The sequence below is a fragment of the Cherax quadricarinatus genome, chromosome 25, assembly GCF_038502225.1.
Source record: "Cherax quadricarinatus isolate ZL_2023a chromosome 25, ASM3850222v1, whole genome shotgun sequence".
In the NCBI taxonomy this organism is placed as follows: Eukaryota; Metazoa; Arthropoda; class Malacostraca; order Decapoda; family Parastacidae; genus Cherax; species Cherax quadricarinatus.
This window is the reverse complement of record NC_091316.1, coordinates 2,082,291-2,104,255: the sequence shown is the minus strand read 5'-3', so window position 1 is coordinate 2,104,255 and position 21,965 is coordinate 2,082,291. Positions and strand designations below refer to the sequence as shown.

Below are 21,965 nucleotides of genomic sequence, written 5' to 3'. Positions count from 1 at the left end.
TATTCCCTGGAACGCAGGCGGGAGAGATACATGATTATATACACCTGGAAAATCCTAGAGGGACTAGTACCGAACTTGCACACGAAAATCACTCACTACGAAAGCAAAAGACTTGGCAGACGATGCAACATCCCCCCAATGAAAAGCAGGGGTGTCACTAGCACGTTAAGAGACCATACAATAAGTGTCAGGGGCCCGAGACTGTTCAACTGCCTCCCAGCATACATAAGGGGGATTACCAACAGACCCCTGGCAGTCTTCAAGCTGGCACTGGACAAGCACCTAAAGTCGGTTCCTGATCAGCCGGGCTGTGGCTCGTACGTTGGTTTGCGCACAGCCAACAGTAACAGCCTGGTTGATCAGGCTCTGATCCACCAGGAGGCCTGGTCACAGAACGGGCCGCGGGGGCGTTGACCCCCGGAACTCTCTCCAGGTAAACTCCAGGTTTGAACTCGATTTAAGTCGCAATAAACAATTGTAAATTTAGGGCTCGATACAACGTATGTTGTCAGTGGCCCAGTAACCTCAACAAGGCTGTACATTTACAGTAGTTTATTACGGCTTAAATAGACTATATGGTTTTTACGGAGGCGGGGATAGGTTTACCATGCAAGCTCCCGGAGCTGTGGGGAAGAGTCAGTAGGTCACAGATGGTGCCAGTTCTATACAGTTTTCAATACACTTTTTTCTGTTGCATTTATGAATAAATCACTGTATAGAAGCTTTATAAGCGAGCTGACTGTACGTCGCATATTACTTCACCGTGTAGGCTACAACACAAACTAAGAGTAGACATGATCACAACATACAAAATACATAATGTATACAAAATACACAAAGGCATACATGTAGATATGATAGAGAAGGATAACCTCGTTACCAGAAAAGCAGTAAGAACAAAGGAACAAGGGGCCATAATGGTAAATTACACATCCAAAAGAATCACAAGGTGTACATAAGGATGCTCGTAGCTCAATTGGTAGATTAAGCTTGTACACGGGGACTGAGATTCAATCCCCGGACAAGTGGAAACGTTGGGCATGTTATACATGCTGCCCTGGTTCACCTAGCAGTGAGTAGGTACCTAGGTGTTAGCCGTTTGGTGTGGGTTTTATACTGAGAGAAATTAAGTGACAGTAGACATAAGCCCGTCTGATGACAATTGCTTTATAGGGCTACAGTGAGTTACTAACCCTCACGGTTAATACTCTGAACGCAATTTTATCATTCCATGTTTCCCTCTGTGTAGTGCTTTTTCAGGTCATTCAGAAGATTTGCTCGCCCTCTGTACCTTGTGTGACATGATACAACTCTTCACACAAACGATGCTTCCATAAAACCGTCTCTGGAGTTTACCTGGAGAGAGTTCCGGGGGTCAATGCCCCTGCGGCCCGGTCTGTGACCAGCCTGATCAACCAGGCTGTTACTGCTGACTGCACGCAATCCAACGTACGAGCCACAGCCCGGCTGGTCAGGCACCGACTTTAGGTGCTTGTCCAGTGCCTGCTTTGTGGAAAATTACATTTATCTGAATGTAACTAATTATGTACATAACAGTAAATGATAACAAAGATAATTATTATTTATCAATGTTACATAAACAAGTAGGAATTTGGGACACCTAGGTCGCAAAAAATGTCCCCCTTCGATACCTACCACTGTCATAACCACAAGTTGTTCTGGACCTATTAATTAAATGAAATATACATACACCAGGAATACTGGTAAATATATAAATTTGTGGACTGTATATTAAAAATAATAAATGGCTATATATATACACAATTACATAACAGAAGGAAAATATATCTTAATATCACTCACCAATTTGACTGGAGATTAATGTGTATCATACTCAGAAAACCTCACTCTAACTAAATCTATGAAAATAATGCTGGCCAGAATTATACACAAATCTAGAGAGCTTACCTGATGTTCCTGGAGCTGTCTTGTCCAGTCGTCTGATATCTCAAGTTATGCTGGAATGCACATCCACCAATTTCGCCTCCTATTTGAGAGGTGTCAGCCCAATTTTAACCTCTAGAGCACGAAAATTCCTTCCCATTACACTAACGTTGTATCCAATTCAAATCCAAGATGGCGAGTCTCCTCTGCCCAGACGCAGGCTTTCCGTTTTCTATGACATAAATATTATTAAATACAGTATGGCCATCTATTTACATATAAATACTGAATTTCTGGAAAATATATACAGTATTTTCCACATGCTTGAAGACAGCCAGGGGTCTATTGGTAATCCCCCTTATGTATGCTGGGAGGCAGTTGAACAGTCTCGGACCCCTGACACTTATTGTATTGTCTCTTAACGTGCTAGTGACACCCCTGCTTTTCATTGGGGGGATGTTGCATCGTCTGCCGAGTCTCTAACCTGTGTTTTTTTTCAACTTTGTATTGCCAGCAAGAACTAAATACCCTACACTGTGTAGCTTCCGTTATCTATGAGACATTTTATAAAGTTCGAGCAAAAATTGAGACATTATCACAGAGAATAGTTATTCCTACACAGGTGTCGTTGCAAGAGCTGCAGCATCAACATAAATGTGTTGTCACGTAATGCATAGCCAAGCAGATGAATAAGACACATGTGCAACACCTGGGTATCTTTATCGGCAATAAAGATACCCAGGTGTTGCACATGTGTCTTATTCATTAACTTGTCGGTACTGTATACTATCAATAATTTGACAGACAATAAGCTAGAAATATTGTGATGAATGGTTCTGAAAACCGACAAGTTGAAGAATTGAGACACTTATGCAACATATGGGAATCTTTATTGAAGAAATGTTTCGCCACACAGTGGCTCCATCAGTCGCCTCACCTGACTACAGTATATAAGCCACGTCTACGGCCCTGTGCTGTACTTTCTACAAGATTGATGGACTGAACACATCGACTCCAGGCTGAGGGACTGATTACCTCAAACTCCTCCTCTCCTTATAACTCCCTGCTTTGTATAAGACTGATGAAGCCACTGTGTGGCGAAACATTTCTTCGATAAAGATTCCCATATGTTGCATAAGTGTCTCAATTCTAGAAATATTGTGTTGTTGCCTTTAGTTCAGCATCACAGAACTTGAGTAAATTGTTAGTTGAGTGTTTTGTGTATTTTACATGTCACAAACTTTTGAAGTGTGTTCATGTAGTCTACACACGTTATACACATGCCTTCCCTAACTGTTCCTTATAAATTTACACCTATTGCATGTAAGCGCATATTTTTTCATCAATTTTACTAACCCTGTAATGAGATAGGCCATCCGGAGATATTCCCCTCATTATAGTAACTCTAGCCCCTGCCAGTACAAATAAGTACAATTATCATACCTAGTGTAAATTACGTACCAGGATAAGCCCCTCCAAAAAAGCCAGTGTGACTTTATTTCCAATGGAGTTCTTGTAATATCTTTCTATTTAAGCCTTAAGAGGTAAAACAGGTAGGTATACTAGTGAATAACTCGATCCAGTGAACTGGAGCTACCTTCCCCCGCCCTTCCTCAAGCAAAAAAAAAAAATAAGTTATTACTTTCCCTATGGGTTTAGCTCTTGCCCCATGAATATAACGATGCTGTAAGTCTCAAAAGTTCAATAAAAAATAATTTAGTGTGGTAGGTGCTGGTAAACAGTGTAGTGGTTCCCTGAACGGCCGCCAGAGTCACCAGTCTCACCACCTTGTGTACACTGCCGTCATTCTCTCCTCATTTACACCTATTATCACCCCTCTAACTAACATCTAGGTACGTACATGCCTAACCCCTAATCCCTTGGTGACGTCTGTATCACCAGCAGCACCAAGAAGTTGCTTTAACTTGTGTAAAAGTGAGTGTTAAGGTGGGAGTATGTGCTGGAAGCCCCACCCATTAAGGTGGAAAATCGTTGCAGCTGATAACGCATTGATGCATTATTACTGGTTATATGCTCACTCCGGCTTATCTTTACATCTGTCATTGTTCTACTCTTAATTGAGGATGTGTCGTTTGCTTAATTTCATGATCTTGGGGGATTTGAGGAGCTGAGAGGAGATATATAATCAGGGTTTGAACGGATGTTGGTTATAAACCCTCGTTGTCTCAATAAAATTTTATTTTTATTGAATGATTTATATATTGGTTTATTAATATACTTATATTTTATATCTATTTATAGTTTATTTACATTTTATTTGTTGTTGGAGTATGTTTTATACTAATTAAAATCTTTTACCATCAATGTGTCCTTTGAATTTGGTTAGCCACCAGGCTCGGTGGCCTGGTGGCTAAAGCTCCCGCTTCACACACGGAGGGCCCGGGTTCGATTCCCGGCGGGGTGGAAACATTTCGACACGTTTCCTTACACCTGTTGTCCTGTTCACCTAGCAGCAAATAGGTACCTGGGTGTTAGTCGACTGGTGTGGGTCGCATCCTGGGGGACGAGATTAAGGACCCCAATGGAAATAAGTTAGACAGTCCTCGATGACGCACTGACTTTCTTGGGTTATCCTGGGTGGCTAACCCCCCGGGGTTAAAAATCCGAACGAAATCTTTCAAGGCAGGTGAAATTGCCGACCTAGAAAATGTACAGAGAACTTTCACGGCCCGCATAACGGAGATAAAACACCTCAATTATTGGGAGCGCTTGAGGTTCCTAAACCTGTATTCCCTGGAACGCAGGAGGGAGAGATACATGATTATATACACCTGGAAAATCCTAGAGGGACTAGTACCGAACTTGCACACGAAAATCACCCACTACGAAAGCAAAAGACTTGGCAGACGATGCACCATCCCCCCAATGAAAAGCAGGGGTGTCACTAGCACGTTAAGAGACCATACAATAAGTGTCAGGGGCCCGAGACTGTTCAACTGCCTCCCAGCACACATAAGGGGGATTACCAACAGACCCCTGGCAGTCTTCAAGCTGGCACTGGACAAGCACCTAAAGTCAGTTCCGGATCAGCCGGGCTGTGGCTCGTATGTTGGTTTGCGTGCAGCCAGCAGCAACAGCCTGGTTGATCAGGCTCTGATCCACCAGGAGGCCTGGTCTCAGACCGGGCCGCGGGGGCGTTGACCCCCGGAACTCTCTCCAGGTAAACTCCAGGTTATCTTAACTTTGCACAGTAAAGTATTATATATTTATGTATTAAAGATGACGTAGAAATAGAATATTCAAACAGCCTCAAGGAGAAATTTTGGTATTTTTCCTGGACACATTTGTATTTACTTGAAGGGGATGGTTCCTCACACATATACCCAGAGAAGGACCCTAAGTCAGTATACACAAATACAGTTATAGATTATCATACATAGCAGCATATGTGTAGAGAACCTGGGATAACCCAAAAATGTCAAAGTGACATATTTCCATTGGGGGTCCCCTGTCTTGCAGGATCTGTAAATTATACATAATTTGCTGTAGTACAGTGTATACATATGTACATTTTATGCATGGTTCATAGAATTCCGAGGCTCGAGTTATGTAAATTTTCCAATATTATGTGGTTTATGCAATGAATATATACTTTGGACCTGTGGACGTTTTTGTAACAAAAAATGAGTCTAACCCAACCTAAACTAGAATTACCTTTAAATCTGTGTTAGGTGAGGTTGAGTTTTCTCCATATGCACAGAATTTCTTCCACTCATTGGGAGATAAGAACTGTTAAATTTTTTTTTAACTTCCCATCTCCTACAGAGGTAGGGTGACAAAAAAAAAAAACTGTCATTCATTCATTCATTCATTCATTCATTCATTCAATCATTCAGTCCATCACTGTCTTTCCAAATGTGTGTTAACATCAATATTCAGATAGCCCTTTGAACTGCTGCACCCTACCTTTCCTTTAGAGTGTAGGTACTGTACCTCCCACCTTCAGAACCCAAGTTTAGCTAACTGGTTTTCCCTGAATCCCTTCATAATGTTACAGTATTCACACTCCAACACCATGGCAAGTCAAAAACCACTTTCCTCCACTGGTCACAGACCGGGCCGCGGGGGCGTTAACCCCCGGAACTCTCTCCAGGTAAACTCTTATCTAACACATGCTTGCCCAAACTTGTTGGATGTCCAAGCCCCTAGAACTCAAAACCTCCTTTTCTCCCTTCCAACCTTTTCTGGGATGACCCTTACTCCTCCTCCCTTCCATCCCAGATTTATACACTCTCCTAGTTATTTTATATAATCCTACTGTATGCAAGTACTTTATCGGTGTAGTACTGTTCTCTATTTAATATTCACTAATAAATACTGTACCTATAATGTTAGTTTTTGATAATTCTGAAATTAAAATTACAGCCCTAACAGACAATGGCTGAGGATGAAAATGTGGAAATTGAGCCAGTACCTGAAGAGGATGAACCAACAAACTACAAACCCCCACCAGAGAAGACGTTGGAGGAGATGTTGAACAAGGACACTGAAGACGAGTCACTCCGCAAGTACAAAGAAACACTACTTGGGAGTTCTGCTGCTGGGGCCACAGTTATTGGTATGTTAAATAGGGGGCTTCAGATAGAATGTAGATGTTGGGTATCCACTTATTAGGTGCTGTACAACAAACAAACAAATGCAGGATCTCGGTGGTTTCCTATTAGAGCCATAGACCTTAGCATTTTGTTATGTATATTCTCCAATCACTGGGTTGTGGAATGGAGGCATATTTTGGGTCAGCAGAGATAAACTACTCTGGGAGATGAGAGGTGTTTGTCCCAAGCTGAAAGGAGGCTAGCATGTGGTGGAGGTAGGTCCTCTGAGAGAAGAGGCCAGTGTATGTTGATCTCAAGGGATACCTCGTAGTGAGGTATTCCTCAAGTCTATGGATAAAATAAAATAGGCTCATATAATTTACTTGGAATTTGACAGGAAGAAAAACATAAATATTCAGTTATTGCAGTTTTCTGGAGATACTACAGTCGGTGCTTCCCTCCCTTAAATTATATCTGAATGTCTCCCTTTCCCCCAGATGAATATGATCTCTACGGGTTTGTTGCTCCCCCACGAATGTAATAGTAATTTAGATAATACATAATCTTCACTTTTAGCTAAATAATTGTCATTATATATACCTTGGATGTCATACAGTAACCTGTAGACTAAGTCAAACATTAAATTTTTTTACCTAGAAATATAAAACTTTAGTCAGTGGAAAATCCTTGTACTAATTCCAGATATGTATATGGTAAATATTTGAGTAGTTATGATTTTTTTTTACCTAAGTTATGATGTCCTAAATAAATGCTTGTCTTGTGACCTCAACATAACCTGTATATAGACTAAACAGCTAAGATTACATGCCTAAGTACAGAGCACATGGTAACCTTGAACACTAAATTTAAAGAAATATGGAGGTGAGACTGGTTGTCTTATCCTGGGACTCCTGTTATGGTTCATTGTAACATGACTCATTCCCACACTTCTCTAAGATTGAAGGAAAAAAAGTGAGGGGAAAGCAAGATGATTTTATATGAGGCTCATTGTTTCATTTAAGATGTATAATGGGGTAGGTGGCAGGGGTTATTGTAATCTAGGGTACCACCTCCAGTCATGGCTGCATGTGAAATGTATGGTATGAAATACTGTCACGATGAAAACACAAATACTGTGTAATAAGACTTTTTTTGTTGACAACAGTTTGCCTGCACTGTGGGCTTTTTCAAGTCAGAGGAACCTGGATGATCATTTATACATAGGGAGCCTAGTCAGGCATAGTCATGTTAAGTGTGTTAAAGCATTAACCTTGCAAAGCTTTAAAAATTGTTACACAAATTTGATTGAACAGGGTTGGATTTGAAAAGATCCTGTCTAATATGGGCCAGTAGGCCTAATACAGTACTCAGTTCTGTTGCTCTGTGGGATACCATTCCACAAGACTTTTCGAGAGGCTCGGCTATGTTGTAGAAGTCATTCAATTTGATAAACAAGTGATGATGCCAGGATCCTGCATTTGTGTCTTTGATAGAGTTGTGCTCCCTTCCAGTTGATCAGGTAGTTGTAGTTTGTGTGAAATGGCCTCTTGCTAAAAAGCTCCTGGATCAATTTCCCCACAGAGTAACAGAATGGAGCACTGCAGTAGGCCTACTGACCCATGCTGGACAGATCCTTGTCAAATCCAACCCTGCTCAGTCATACTTGTCTAACCATATTTTTAGTTACCCAATGTTTAAAGCACTTACTCCAAGACCCTCTCTCCATTCTAATGTGCATGTGTGTGTGTAAAATGTATACGTGTATGTATATAATGTCTACATGTGTGTGTAGCATGTACAGTGGAACCTCGGTTTTCGTATGCCCCAGTTTTTGTAGGATTCAGTTTTCGATGACTTTTCGTTGAAATTTTGTCCCAGTTTTCATACATCTGCTCGGTTTTCGTAGAGTTGAAAATGGTCCGTATCAAACACGTCCATGTGACTTGGCCACTCAAACGCCCACACAAAGCATCAGTCTGCCTTTGTTTCTCATTGAGTGAGCATCACCCCACGCATTCATCCATTGTTTTTTGTGCTTGTTTATTGAATGCGACTGTTAAATAGGCCAGCATATGGCCAAAGAAAGTTCCGAATGCCAGCCCTTTGATAAAGAAGGCGAGATGACCCTACGCATATTGTGGAATCTGTTTTGTCTTTGGGGAAGTTCATGGGATTAGATGTGAGTGGCCAGGATGTGGAAGAGCTGGTGGACGACAGCAGGGAAGAGCTAACCACTGAAGAGCTGTAAGAATAAAAATTCAAAGTGGAAAGCCAAAGAAATATAAGAGGGGCCTGGGGATGTGACTAATGAACAGAGAACTTGTTATTTTAGTGCCAGGAATGTCTTTCTTGTTTATTCTGGACCCTATTTGGAAATTGGCATCTTCTGAAATTTGTGTGAAATTGGCAAAATTTCCAATTTCTAACCACTTTATTGGATAGTTGAAATTGGTAAATGGGTGGTTTCTTGTACTCATTCAATAGAAGAAATGGAGTTATAGCAAAATAAATGATTTTTATCGATTAGTACACAGGAATTGGCCAAAAATAGGGCTCAAAGTGGGCGGAATCGTCGATGCGTAAACATCGGCGAGACTGCTAACTTCGCAAGAGCATAATTCCGTAAGTTTTCCATCAAATTTCATACTTTTGGTGTCATTATGATCGGGAAAAGATTCTCTATCATTTCATAAGTCCCCCCCCCCCCCCCAAAAAAAAAAATCGACCCTAAGAACAAGTTTAGGAGAGGGCCTCTCGACCCTGAAAGGGTTAAAAGACCAAGAAGGGAAGTAACCCCAGATAAGGACTTGGTACTTGAAGTCCTTATGGAGGGGGATATTCCTTCCAAACACAAAGCCCTCCCTCTTTCCTCCTCCCTATCTTCCAGAAGCCAGCATTAGTCTTCAATAAAGGTATGTAATATTTTTTTTTTTTTTTTTCCCTGGAACGGATTAATTGCATTTCCATTTATTCTTATGGGAAATATTATTTCGGTTTTCAGCTGACCTTCTGGAACGAATTATGACCGATAACCGAGGGTCCACTATACTGTAGTTATTACTGAAAGAATTGAGAGTCAGATGAAGAGCAGGATCGCAGATGAACAAGAAGCTTTAGAAAAGATAGGGGATGTGTAAACCAAGTGTTTACTGTGAAACATATAGGTGACCAGTATTTAGATAAGGGTAAAGAGGTTTTTGTTGCATTTTTGGATTTGGAAAAAGCATATGATTGGGTACATAGGAGGGCAGTGTGGCAGATTGTTAGGTAAGACACACATGCACACAGGTAAGACACACATGTTCTTATGAGTGAGAGGGGTTGGATTTGAGTGGGAGTTGCATATGAGAGTGGATAGTTATCAGAGCTTATTTCTTGGGTGGCATTGAAAATTGGGTTGGGCAAATGTTTTTAGTGGGATGGATTGTAAAGGACCTGCCTAGTATGGGCCAACAGGCCTGCTGCAGTGTTCCTCCTTTCTTATGTTCTTATGCAACAATTGTCAATATTTTATACCATTTTAATATTCACAATGTGGCAGACGTTGCATATACAGGTGCAACATCAATTTTCTCGACACTGATGGTCCGGAACAATGCAAATACACGAGCAGGAACTTGAAATTCCCATGGCACTTATCCAACCCAAAGACCAAGGAATACTGTGCTCTCTAAAGGCGGAAAAGTTAGTAATCCAGAAAGGCTTTGGAACCAAAGGTCCAGAAAATCAATGTTGTACCTGTACTATATGGAATAGGTGGTAGATTACTGAAAGCAGTGAAGAATTTCAATGAAGATAGTGAGGCTCAGGTTAGAGTATGTAAGAGAGAGGGGAAATTATTTCCTAGTAAAGGTAGGTCTTAGACAAGGATGCGTGATGTTACCATGGTTGTTTGATATATTTGTGGGGTTGTAAGAGAAGTGAATGGTCGGGTATTGGCAAGAGGTGTGGGATAAAAAGATAAAGAATCTAACATAAAGTGGGAGTTGTCACAGTTGCTTTTTGCTGATGACACTGCTTTTGGGAGATTCTGAAAAGTTGCAGAGGTCATTGGACAAGTTTGGTAGGGTATGTAAAAAGAAATTAAAAGTGAACTTAGGGAAGAGTAAGGTGATGAGGATAAAACTTAATGATAGATTGGATATCAAATTGGAGGGAGTTTTATGGAGGAAGTGAATGTATTCAGATATCTGAGAGTGGATTTGTGAGCAGATGTGTCTATGAAAGATTAGGTGTATCATAGAATTGATGTGGGAGAAAAAGGTGAGTGGTGCACTGAGGAGTCTGTGGAGACAAAGAACATTATCCGTGGAAGCAAAGAGAGGAATATATGAGAGTATAGTTATACCAACACACTCATATGGGTGTGAAGCATGGGTGGTGAATGTTGTAACAGGGAGAAGGCTGGAGGAAGTGGAGATGTCGTGTATGTGCGGTGTGAATATAATGCAAAGAATAAATAGTTTGGAGATTAGGAGGTGTGGGGTTACTAAAAGTATTATCCAGAGGGCTGAAGAGGAGTTGAGGTAGTTCAGACATTAAGAGAAGATGGAACAAAATAGAATGACTTGGAGAGCATATAAATCTGTAGTGGGAGGAAGTCTGGGGAGGGGTCAGCCTATGAAAGGTTGGAGGGAGGGCGTAAAGGAGGTTCTATGTGCGAGGGGCTTGGACTTTCAGCAAGCGTGCATGAGCATGTTATATAGGAACGAGTGAAGAGAAATGTTTTTTATAACTTAACGTGCTGTTGGAGTGTGAGCAAAGTAACATTTAGTTAGGGATTCAGGGGAAACCAGTTAGCCGGACTTGAGTCCTGGAGATTGGAAGTACAGGGCTTGTGCTCTGAAGGAGGGATGTTGATATGTTGCAATTTTTTTTTTAACTGTAGTGTGGGCATACTTCTGGCAAGACAGTGATGGAATGAATGATGGTGAAAGTGTTTCTTCTATTTTTAGGTTGCCCTGCTTCAATGGAAAACAGCCAATATGTTAATAAAAGTAATGTATATAAAAAATGGATATCTACTTTTAAGCAGGATTTATGATTATCATTTGGTGTAATAAAAAAAAATCAGTATACAGCTTGTCATTTTTTCTCAGAACCACACAACCAAAACCGTGTATTGGTCAGGAAGCTGGTGCTGTTAGCGGAAGGTCAGCCTGACATGGAGTTGGACCTTACTGGGGATCTTGAGAAACTTAAGGAGACTGTCTTCATTATAAAGGTCTGAATACTTAATAGTTTGCTAATTCATTTTCAATGAATTTAATGGTGCAAGAGGCAAATTCGTTTGTTTTTATTGTATCTTAGCTGATAGTTTAATATTTATTCAGTAAATGTTTGTCTTTATGTAACTTAGAAGCAATATATTGTACAAGATTTAGGGCATAATTATTTTTTTACTGTAGTTCTATGTGCTGTAAGACCATTATGCATTTGGGTTTCTTTTAAAATGTAATGCAGTGAACCCTCGTTTTAACTGACTAATGGGGGGAAGGGAGTGTAAATTTTATTCCAAATTTTAAAAAATTTTCCTGGTAAAACATGAATAAACGCCGGAGTCAATGTATGTGGTTCACTGGATCCAGAGACTGTCGGATACATTGGAATAATTACACCTACCATCCGACTTACGCCCTGCTCGACATACGACCATTCGACTTACGACCTTGTTTTCTATGCCAAATTTCTGGGAAATGAACAACTGTTTGTGTTGTACACAGTGTTTATCCTAAACCTTACAGTATAAAATACAGTACTAACAGCATAAAAAGTAAAGTAAAAAATGAAATACCAAAATAAAACAATAAAATAAAGTCATTACAAAAATGTGACGTTGATATTCAGTAGTAAGGTTTGACTTGCGTCCATTTCGACTTACGACCGGTTTGTCGGAACTGAACTCAGTCGTAAGTTACTCAGTACTCAGTGGTCAGTCGTCAGTACTCAGTGGTCAGTCGTCACGTGAGGTCACAGACCCTGAGCTGCTTTGGGGATTAGTGTGGACGGTTACAAAGCATGGCTTGCTCCTGCAGTGTTTTAAAAATTGAGGTTGGAGAGTTGAAGGAGGAGGTCTTGCTTCTCCAGGAGGAGATTAGGAGGCTGAAGGTCCACCTCAATGGGTCTGGGAGAGAGTGTGAGGTGGCTGGAGTTGTGGGGAATGAGGCTTCTAGCAGTGAGGTGCAGTCTGTCTCTCGCTGTGAGGAGGCTGTAGCTGGGGAGGTAGCAACGGCTACCAGCAGTGAGGTGCAGTCCAGCACCTGCTACAAGTGGCGAGTGGTTCACAGTAATGGAAGGCGCATCAGAGTAAGGAAAGTTAAGAGTGAAGATCTGAAGGTAGGAAATCGCTTCTCTGTTCTTCAGGATGAATGTACTTCAGTGGCCAGTGAAAGTAAGGGTACTACTGCCCCTGCTAATGGAGGCAAGCGCATTCTTGTGGTTGGTGACTCTCAGGTAAGATATATTGACCGTGCTTTTTGTAATAGGAATAAGAAGATGAGAGATAGAGTGTGCTTCCCTGGAGCTGGTGTTGGGGACATTGTCAACAGGCTGGATAATATCACGTCAGGTAATGGGAACAAGCCCATTATCTGTCTCAGTGCTGGTGGAAATGATATTGGGAAGGGTAGGAGAGAAGAGCTGCTAGATAAGTACAGGTCAGCTATAGATTTCATTAAGTCTAAGGGAGGGATCCCAATCATATGTAGCATCTTGCCTAGAAGGGGAGTAGGAAATGAATGGTTGTCTAGGGCAATTGGTGTAAATTGCTGGCTAGACAGATACTGCAAGGAAGTTGCAATCCCATTCATTGACAACTGGAACAACTTTTATGGCAAACATGATATGTATGCAAGGGATGGGGTACATCTCTCTGGGGCTGGGGTGGTAGCACTTGCAGACTCGATTGAGAAGGCCATTGGTGAAATGCCTATGATTTTAAACTGAAGGAAGATAGAGGTATGGGTGTGTGTGGGAAACAAGCAGGTTGCAACACTTGGGTTGGAAACAGTAAATGTATAAAAGGCATTCAGCATGAAGTTATAAATAAAGACAATAGATCAGGTCAGCAAACAAAGGGGGACAGCAGAGGGCAGCAAGGGACTAGCTCCCTTAAGGTTTACTATACTAATAGCAGGAGTGTAAGAAATAAGATAGATGAGCTAAGATTAATTGCAAGTGCAGGAAACATAGATATTATTGCTATAACAGAGACCTGGCTTAATCTGAAAGATAGAGAGATGCCCTCTGAATGTCACATACAAGGCTATAAATTATTCCACACTGACAGGGTCAACAGGAAAGGTGGTGGAGTAGCGATGTATGTCAGAGACAATTTAAATTGTTGTGTTAGACAAGATATTAAATTAGAAGCGTCAGCCACTGAATCTGTTTGGTTACAGCTTCTCGAGGGCCGAGAAAAACTAATTTTGGGTGTGATTTACAGGGCCCCAAATCTTGATAGGGAGTGCAGTAAACTTCTATGGGACGAAATTCGTAAGGCATCTACATACGAAAATGTTGTGCTAATGGGAGATTTCAACTATAGACAGATTGACTGGAGCAATTTGACAGGAAATTTAGAGTCAGGTGACTTTCTTGATACGATCCAGGATTGTTTTTTAAAACAGTTTGTGACAGAGCCAACTAGGGGAAATAACCTCCTTGACTTGGTTCTTGCCAGTAGGGAAACACTAATTAATAATCTTGAGGTTAATGATGAGCTTGGGGAAAGTGATCACAAATCACTCAGTTTTAATATATCATGGAATTCCCCTAATAATGGCAATCAAGTCTCCGTCCCTAACTTTCGCTTGGCTGATTTCATAGGACTGAAAAATTACTTAGGTGGGCTGAACTGGAATGACCTGACTAAGGGTCAGGTAGGTGGTGATGGTTGCCGATATGATGCTTTCCAGGGCATAGTTCTAGCTGCTCAGTCAAATTATGTTCCAAATAGGGAAATCAGATCAAACAAAAATGATCCTAAATGGATGAACAATAGATTAAAATATCTGATTGGTCAAAAGAGAGGCATATATAGGCAAATCAAAAGAGGAGAGGGGCAATTGAGAAATCGATATATTCAGTTAAAGAGAGAAATAAAAAAGGGAATTAGAAAAGCAAAAAGAGATTATGAGGTTAAAGTTGCAAGAGAATCGAAGACTAACCCAAAAGGATTCTTTCAGGTATACAGAAGCAAGATCAGGGACAAGATAGGCCCACTCAAAAGTTCCTCGGGTCAGCTCACTGACAGTGATAAGGGAATGTGTAGAATTTTTAACACATACTTCCTCTCAGTTTTTACACAGGAGGATACCAGCGATATTCCAGTAATGATAAATTATGTAGAACAGGACGATAATAAACTGTGCACTATTAGGGTCACAAGTGACATGGTCCTTAGGCAAATAGATAAATTAAAACCTAACAAATCCCCAGGCCCTGATGAACTGTATGCAAGGGTTCTAAAGGAATGTAAAGAGGAGCTTAGCACACCTTTGGCTAATCTTTTCAACATATCACTACAAACTGGCATGGTGCCAGATAAGTGGAAAATGGCAAATGTGATACCTATTTTCAAAACAGGTGACAGGTCCATAGCTTCGAACTATAGACCAATAAGCCTAACCTCCATAGTGGGAAAATTTATGGAATCAATAATTGCCGAGGCAGTTCGTAGCCACCTTGAAAAGCATAAATTAATCAACGAATCTCAGCATGGTTTTACAAAGGGGCGTTCCTGCCTTACGAATTTATTAACTTTTTTCACTAAGGTATTTGAGGAGGTAGATCATGGTAATGAATATGATATTGTGTATATGGACTTCAGTAAGGCTTTTGACAGGGTCCCACATCAGAGACTATTGAGGAAAATTAAAGCACATGGAATAGGAGGAGAAATTTTTTCCTGGATAGAGGCATGGTTGACAAATAGGCAGCAGAGAGTTTGCATAAATGGGGAGAAATCAGAGTGGGGAAGCGTCACGAGCGGTGTTCCACAGGGGTCAGTGTTGGGCCCCCTGCTGTTCACAATCTACATAAACGACATAGATGAGGGCATAAAGAGCGACATCGGCAAGTTTGCCGATGACACCAAAATAGGCCGTCGAATTCATTCTGACGAGGACATTCGAGCACTCCAGGAAGATTTGAATAGACTGATGCAGTGGTCGGAGAAGTGGCAGATGCAGTTTAATATAGACAAATGCAAAGTTCTAAATGTTGGACAGGACAATAACCATGCCACATATAAACTAAATAATGTGGATCTTAATATTACGGATTGCGAAAAAGATTTAGGAGTTCTGGTTAGCAGTAATCTGAAACCAAGACAACAGTGCATAAGTGTTCGCAATAAAGCTAATAGAATCCTTGGCTTCATATCAAGAAGCATAAATAATAGGAGTCCTCAGGTTGTTCTTCAACTCTATACATCCTTGGTTAGGCCTCATTTAGATTATGCTGCACAGTTTTGGTCACCGTATTACAGAATGGATATAAATTCTCTGGAAAATGTACAAAGGAGGATGACAAAGTTGATCCCATGTATCAGAAACCTTCCCTATGAGGATAGACTAAGGGCCCTGAAACTGCACTCTCTAGAAAGACGTAGAATTAGGGGGGATATGATTGAGGTGTATAAATGGAAGACAGGAATAAATAAAGGGGATGTAAATAGTGTGCTGAAAATATCTAGACTAGACAGGACTCGCAGCAATGGTTTTAAGTTGGAAAAATTCAGATTCAGGAAGGATATAGGAAAGTACTGGTTTGGTAATAGAGTTGTGGATGAGTGGAACAAACTCCCAAATACCGTTATAGAGGCCAGAACGTTGTGTAGCTTTAAAAATAGGTTGGATAAATACATGAGTAGATGTGGGTGGGTGTGAGTTAGACCTGATAGCTTGTGCTACCAGGTCGGTTGCCGTGTTCCTCCCTTAAGTCAATGTGACCTGACCTGACTAGGTTGGGTGCATTGGCTTAAGCCGGTAGGAGACTTGGACCTGCCTCGCATGGGCCAGTAGGCCTTCTGCAGTGTTCCTTCGTTCTTATGTTCTTATGTTCTTAAGTCGGATGGTACCTGTATTCCTTAGAAATACTATGTTATCTCTAATGAATAATATAACTTTACAGTTCTGTACTGTAAATAAAAAATTAAAAGTATAATACTGCAAGCATGTGCTATAGAGTATCTGCAGAAATTTTACTTAGTTTTGTGGTGGAGAGATGTGTAAAGTGCCATGATTAATAGAGATGACTTGTATAATTACTATTCTGAGTCATAGGAGGTGTAAAGCTCCACTAGAGACATATAGTTGATTGAGAAGTTAAGGCATGTAACCCTCTTTAGTTTGCCATGCTGATGTTGCTCCCATTGTGATACATTTGTAACTTTGGATAATGGGCTTGCACTTCTCTTTTACTCGAGAGGCCAGTGTACATGTTTATGAACATCAATTGCATCTTGTACAACAGGTTTAGTAACATGTCTCGTCCTCTTTCTATCTGTTCTCTGGCAATATCAAGAGACTAGTCTGTAATTTCTGCATCAATCAATATCTGATAACTAGTAAGTCATTTTCTTCTAACCATGTTATCATATCTTCTGTACCTACTGTTTCTTCCATTCTCCTGAAGAGTATGCTGAAATTCTCTGGCCTAGCCTCCTCAGTAGAATGCAGTATCAAGGTTACATAAAAAAAAAATCCAATCAATAGATAATGTCCTTTTCAATTCCATGACACAAGGTTGAAGATGGTAGACTATTGTTCATACTATTTTGATGTTCTCGAATGTACATAAGCCTCCATAAAGCTTTCCAAATCTAATTCCTCTTCAGTCACTACCAGTAACTAATCTAAGTACCTAGACTAGTACAGCCTCTTGCAGGCTGCAATAATCCCCTAATCCATAAGTTGGATCAGAGATGTTGTTTTAGGGGGTAGAAACATGACTAATTTTACCATCACTGCTGCTGAATTTTTTAATGCTACATGACTAGATATGTTATCAGACAACAGAAGAGCCTTAATATCCTTGGAATTTAGTTTAACTCTTTTACTGTTGGTGGCGTAGTACTATGGCTTACAAGCCAGTGTTGGTGCCGTAGTACTACACCAAAATTCTAGCGGCTTCAAATCTAGTGGGAGAAAGCTGGTAGACCTACATACGAGAGAATGGGTCTGAGTGGTCAGTGTGCACAGTATAAAAAAAATCCTGCAGCACGCAGTGCATAATGAGAAAAAAACTTCCGACCTTGTTTTTTATTTAAAACACTGATTTTGTGGTGTATTTTCGTATGGTATTTATGGTCGTATTCTCATTTTCTTGGTCTCAAATGATAGAATGGAAGATATACAGTGGACCCTCGACCAACGATGGCATCGATTAACGATAAATCCGACTAGCGATACATTTTATCGCAAACATTTTGCCTCGACTAGCGCTAAAAAACCCGACCAACGCTATTCGTTTCGTTCGAGACGCGTCCACTTTGGCCTGAGCGCGCCTCACTTGTCCCATGGGTGCCAGTGATTACAAACCAGCCACCCACTGCGGTCGCTTCCAAACATACAATTGGGACATTTCATATTATCACAGCCTTTGTAGTGACTGCACCTGCAAAATAAGTCACCATGGGCCCCAAGAAAGCTTCTAGTGCCAACCCTACAGCAAAAAGGGTGAGAATTACTATGGAGATGAAGAAAGAGATCATTGCTAAGTATGAGAGTGGAGTGCGTGTCTCCGAGCTGGTCAGGTTGTATAGTAAACCCCAATCAACCATCGCTACTATTGTGGGCAAGAAAACGGCAATCAAGGAAGCTGTTCTTGCCAAAGGTGCAACTATGTTTTCGAAACTGAGATCGCAAGTGATAAATGTTGAGAGACTCTTATTGGTGTGGATAAACAAAAAACAGATAGCAGGAGATAGCATCTCTCAAGCGATCGTATGTGAAAAGGCTAGGAAGTTGCATGACAATTTAATTAAAAAATGCCAGCAACTAGTGGTGATGTGAGTGAATTTAAGGCCAGCAAAGGTTGGTTTGAGAGATTTAAGAAGCGTAGTGGCATTCATAATGTGATAAGGCATGGTGAGGCTGCCAGTCCGGACCACAAAGCAGCTGAAAAATATGTGCATGAATTCAAGGAGTACATAGACAGTGAAGGACTCAAACCTGAACAAATGTTTAATTGTGAAGAAACAGGCCTGTTTTGGAAGAAAATGCCAAGCAGGACCTACATTACTCAGAAGGAAAAGGCACTCCCAGGACATAAGCCTATGAAAGACAGGCTTACTCTGTTGATGTGTGCCAATGCTAGTGGTGATTGCAAAGTGAAGCCTTTATTGGTGTATCACTCTGAAACTCCCAGAGTGTTCAGGAAAAACAATGTCCTCAAGGCTAATTTGTGTGTGCTGTGGAGGGCAAACAGTAAGGCATGGGTCACTAGGGACTTTTTCTATGACTGGTTACACCATGCATTTGCCCCCACTGTGAAAAATTACCTAACTGAAAAGAATTTAGACCTGAAGTGCCTCCTGGTATTAGACAATGCTCCTGGTCATCCTTCAGATGTGGCAGAGTGACTTTCTGCGGAAATGAGCTTCATTAAGGTGAAGTTTTTGCCTCCTAATACCACTCCTCTCCTGCAGCCCATGGACCAGCAGGTCATTTCCAACTTCAAGAAACTGTACACAAAAGCTATGTTTGAAAGGTGCTTTGTAGTGACCTCAGAAACTCAACTGACTCTAAGAGAGTTTTGGAAAGATCACTTTACCATCCTCAGTTGTGTAAACATTATAGGTAAGGCTTGGGAGGAAGTGACTAAGAGGACCTTGAACTCTGCTTGGAAAAAACTGTGGCCAGAATGTGTAGACAAAAGGGATTTTGAAGGGTTTGAGGCTAACCCTGAGAATCCTATGCCAGTTGAGGAATCCATTGTGGCACTGGGGAAGTCCTTGGGGTTGGAGGTTAGTGGGGAGGATGTGGAAGAGTTGGTAGAGGAGGACAATGAAGAACTAACCACTGATGAGCTGCTAGATCATCTTCATCAGCATGAGGCCAGACCTGAGGAAACTGCTTCGGAGGAGGGGATAGAGAAATTAAAGAAGTTGCCTACTTCTAAGATTAAGGAAATCTGTGCAATGTGGCTTAAAGTGCAAACCTTTATGGATGAAAATCACCCTGACACAACTACTGCAAGCCGTGTTGGCAACCTGTACACTGACAATGTTGTGATACACTTTAGAAATGTCATAAAGGAACGGGAGGTACAGGCCTCTATGGACAGATATGTTGTGCGACAGAAGTCCAGTGACTCTCAAGCTGGTCCTAGTGGCATTAAAAGAACAAGGGAAGTAACCCCGGAAAAAGAGTTGCTACCTCAAGTCCTAATGGAAGGGGATTCCCCTTCTAAACACTAAGAAGATCCACACTCTCCCCTCCTCCCATCCCATCAATCATCACCAGATCTTCAATAAAGGTAAGTGTCATGTATTTCATGTATTCTATTCTTAGTATAGTAGTAATTGTGCATGTCTTCTTCAGTTTGTGTGTATTAAAATTAATATTTCATGTGGTAAAATTTTTTTTTTTCAATACTTTGGGGTGTCAGGAACGGATCAATTTGATTTCCAATATTTCTTATGGGGAAAATTAATTCGATTAACGATTATTTCGATTAACGGTGAGGTCTCAGGAACGGATTAATATCGCTGGTCGAGGGTCCACTGTATTATAGAAATTGAGATGATTTTGAATGGTTTTCGGACTAAAAGTACCTTGAAATTGAGCTCAAAGTATTGGAAATATTCGAGTTTTGCCGATGTTCAAGAGTAAACAAATCACGCCATGCTTCCAATACACATCAGCTGGCGAGTCTAATAATATCCTTTCAAAAATGCACTGATATTATTTATATTTTTACAATAATGCAGTAGTCTCAATAATGGTAAATCTTCTATTTTGTGTGTGAAAAAATTCAAAATAGAAAGCAAGCGTAATATAAGAGGGACCTGGAAACGTCACTAATGAACAGAGAAAATGTTATTTTAGTGCTAGGAATGTCTGCATTGTTTATTCTGACCCCCATTTTGAAATTGGCCTTACTTGAATTGTGTACTTTCAAAATTGGCCAAATTAACAATTTCTGATCACTTTATTGGGTAGTTGAAATCAGTAAATAACAGTTTCTTGTACTCAGTCGATAGAACAAATGGAGTTCTAGTGAAATAGCTGTGGTTTGATCGACTGGAACAATGGAATTGGCTGAAAATAGGACTCGATGAGCAAAATCGCCAATGCGTAAATATCGCCGTGACTGCTAACTACGCGAGAGCGTAATTCTGCAAGTCTTCCATCAAATTTCATACTTTTGGTGTCATTACCATTGGGAAAAGATTCTCTATAATTTCAAAAGATTTTTATTTTTTTTTAAATTTCCGACACTGAAGACAAGTTTGAGCAGGGGTCTCGACAGTGAAAGGATTAAGGACCTCGAGCTGATGCTTGCATACTTCAGGGAGGAAATATGTAAAAAAAAAAAAAAAAAAAAAAAAAATGTTGCCAAATTCATCCTGTCAAACCAGCCTTTCTTACCCTTGTAATAATGACTGGCAACTATTATCCAGTCTTTTAAAGCATGTGGCTGCGCTCATTTGCTTGTAACTGTCAGTTTCAGATGGTGCTAACCATCAACATTAACAGCATAATACCGAGAAAGTTTTTGCTGAGCTTGAGGCCTGGTGTTCTTTTGTGCTGGATGGTATGTGCTAGAAAGGAGTGAAGACAAAAGAAATCAGTCTGATATGCATTATATAGTTGAGATTGAAGTAGCTTCTTACAGTCTATCAGATCATTTAACATTAATCTGAACTGCCCAATTTTGTCTGAGGTGTATACTACATACCAGCCAAAACATAAATCTTTACCTTACTCAAGCCATGGCAATGACATAAGTGCCAAAACCATTTACCACTTGCCTGAAATTCCATGTCCATATGCTTTGCTAGACTATTAGCAGGAGAGTGAAGATCAACTCAGTGAATATTAACACCAGTAGAACTCTGAAATAGTATTTATACACTTCTTTAAGCTTTTTCTCTTGGTCCGTTTTTATGTGCTTTCTAGGATCAACTGTTGAACCTTTATGACTAGCATCTACACTAAACTTAAGAGCAAGTGCTGCAAGTTTGTCCTCGTATAGTGACTGAGATGTCAGCTCAGTTTTTCTTATAAGTTGAAGTTTCTGATTAACACTTGGATTCACACACTTCCTCTTGGCACCACCATATGCTTTAGATGCAGTTGTTAATATCACTGCATATAATATATTAATAGTTACAAAAAATACTAAATCCATTGAAAATCGAATGAGTGTATGGATGAATACAAATAATAAACTGACACCACCAGCCTGTCTTTATGAACAGAAACAACGAAAACATATGTCCATGACATGGACTCGAGGCCCGTCCAAATGCTAGTAGTAGCAGATTTTGTTCAT

The 21,965-nt window shown here is 40.5% G+C and overlaps 1 protein-coding gene across 2 annotated transcripts in view; it reads left to right on the top strand.

Moving 5' to 3' along the window:
* The first annotated feature begins 3,609 nt into the window (after positions 1 to 3,609).
* The window catches only part of RhoGDI (rho GDP-dissociation inhibitor), a 30,205-nt gene continuing 11,849 nt past the window's right edge, over positions 3,610 to 21,965 (top strand). The window contains exons 1-3 of one of the 2 annotated variants that reach the window (XM_053778640.2): positions 3,610 to 3,758; positions 6,292 to 6,484; positions 11,561 to 11,685. In XM_053778640.2, the coding sequence (XP_053634615.2) occupies positions 6,304 to 6,484; positions 11,561 to 11,685 (306 nt within the window). In that variant the 5' untranslated portion in view covers positions 3,610 to 3,758; positions 6,292 to 6,303. The remainder of the gene's footprint in view (positions 3,759 to 6,291; positions 6,485 to 11,560; positions 11,686 to 21,965) is intronic. The other variant, XM_053778641.2, reaches the window with a different exon arrangement.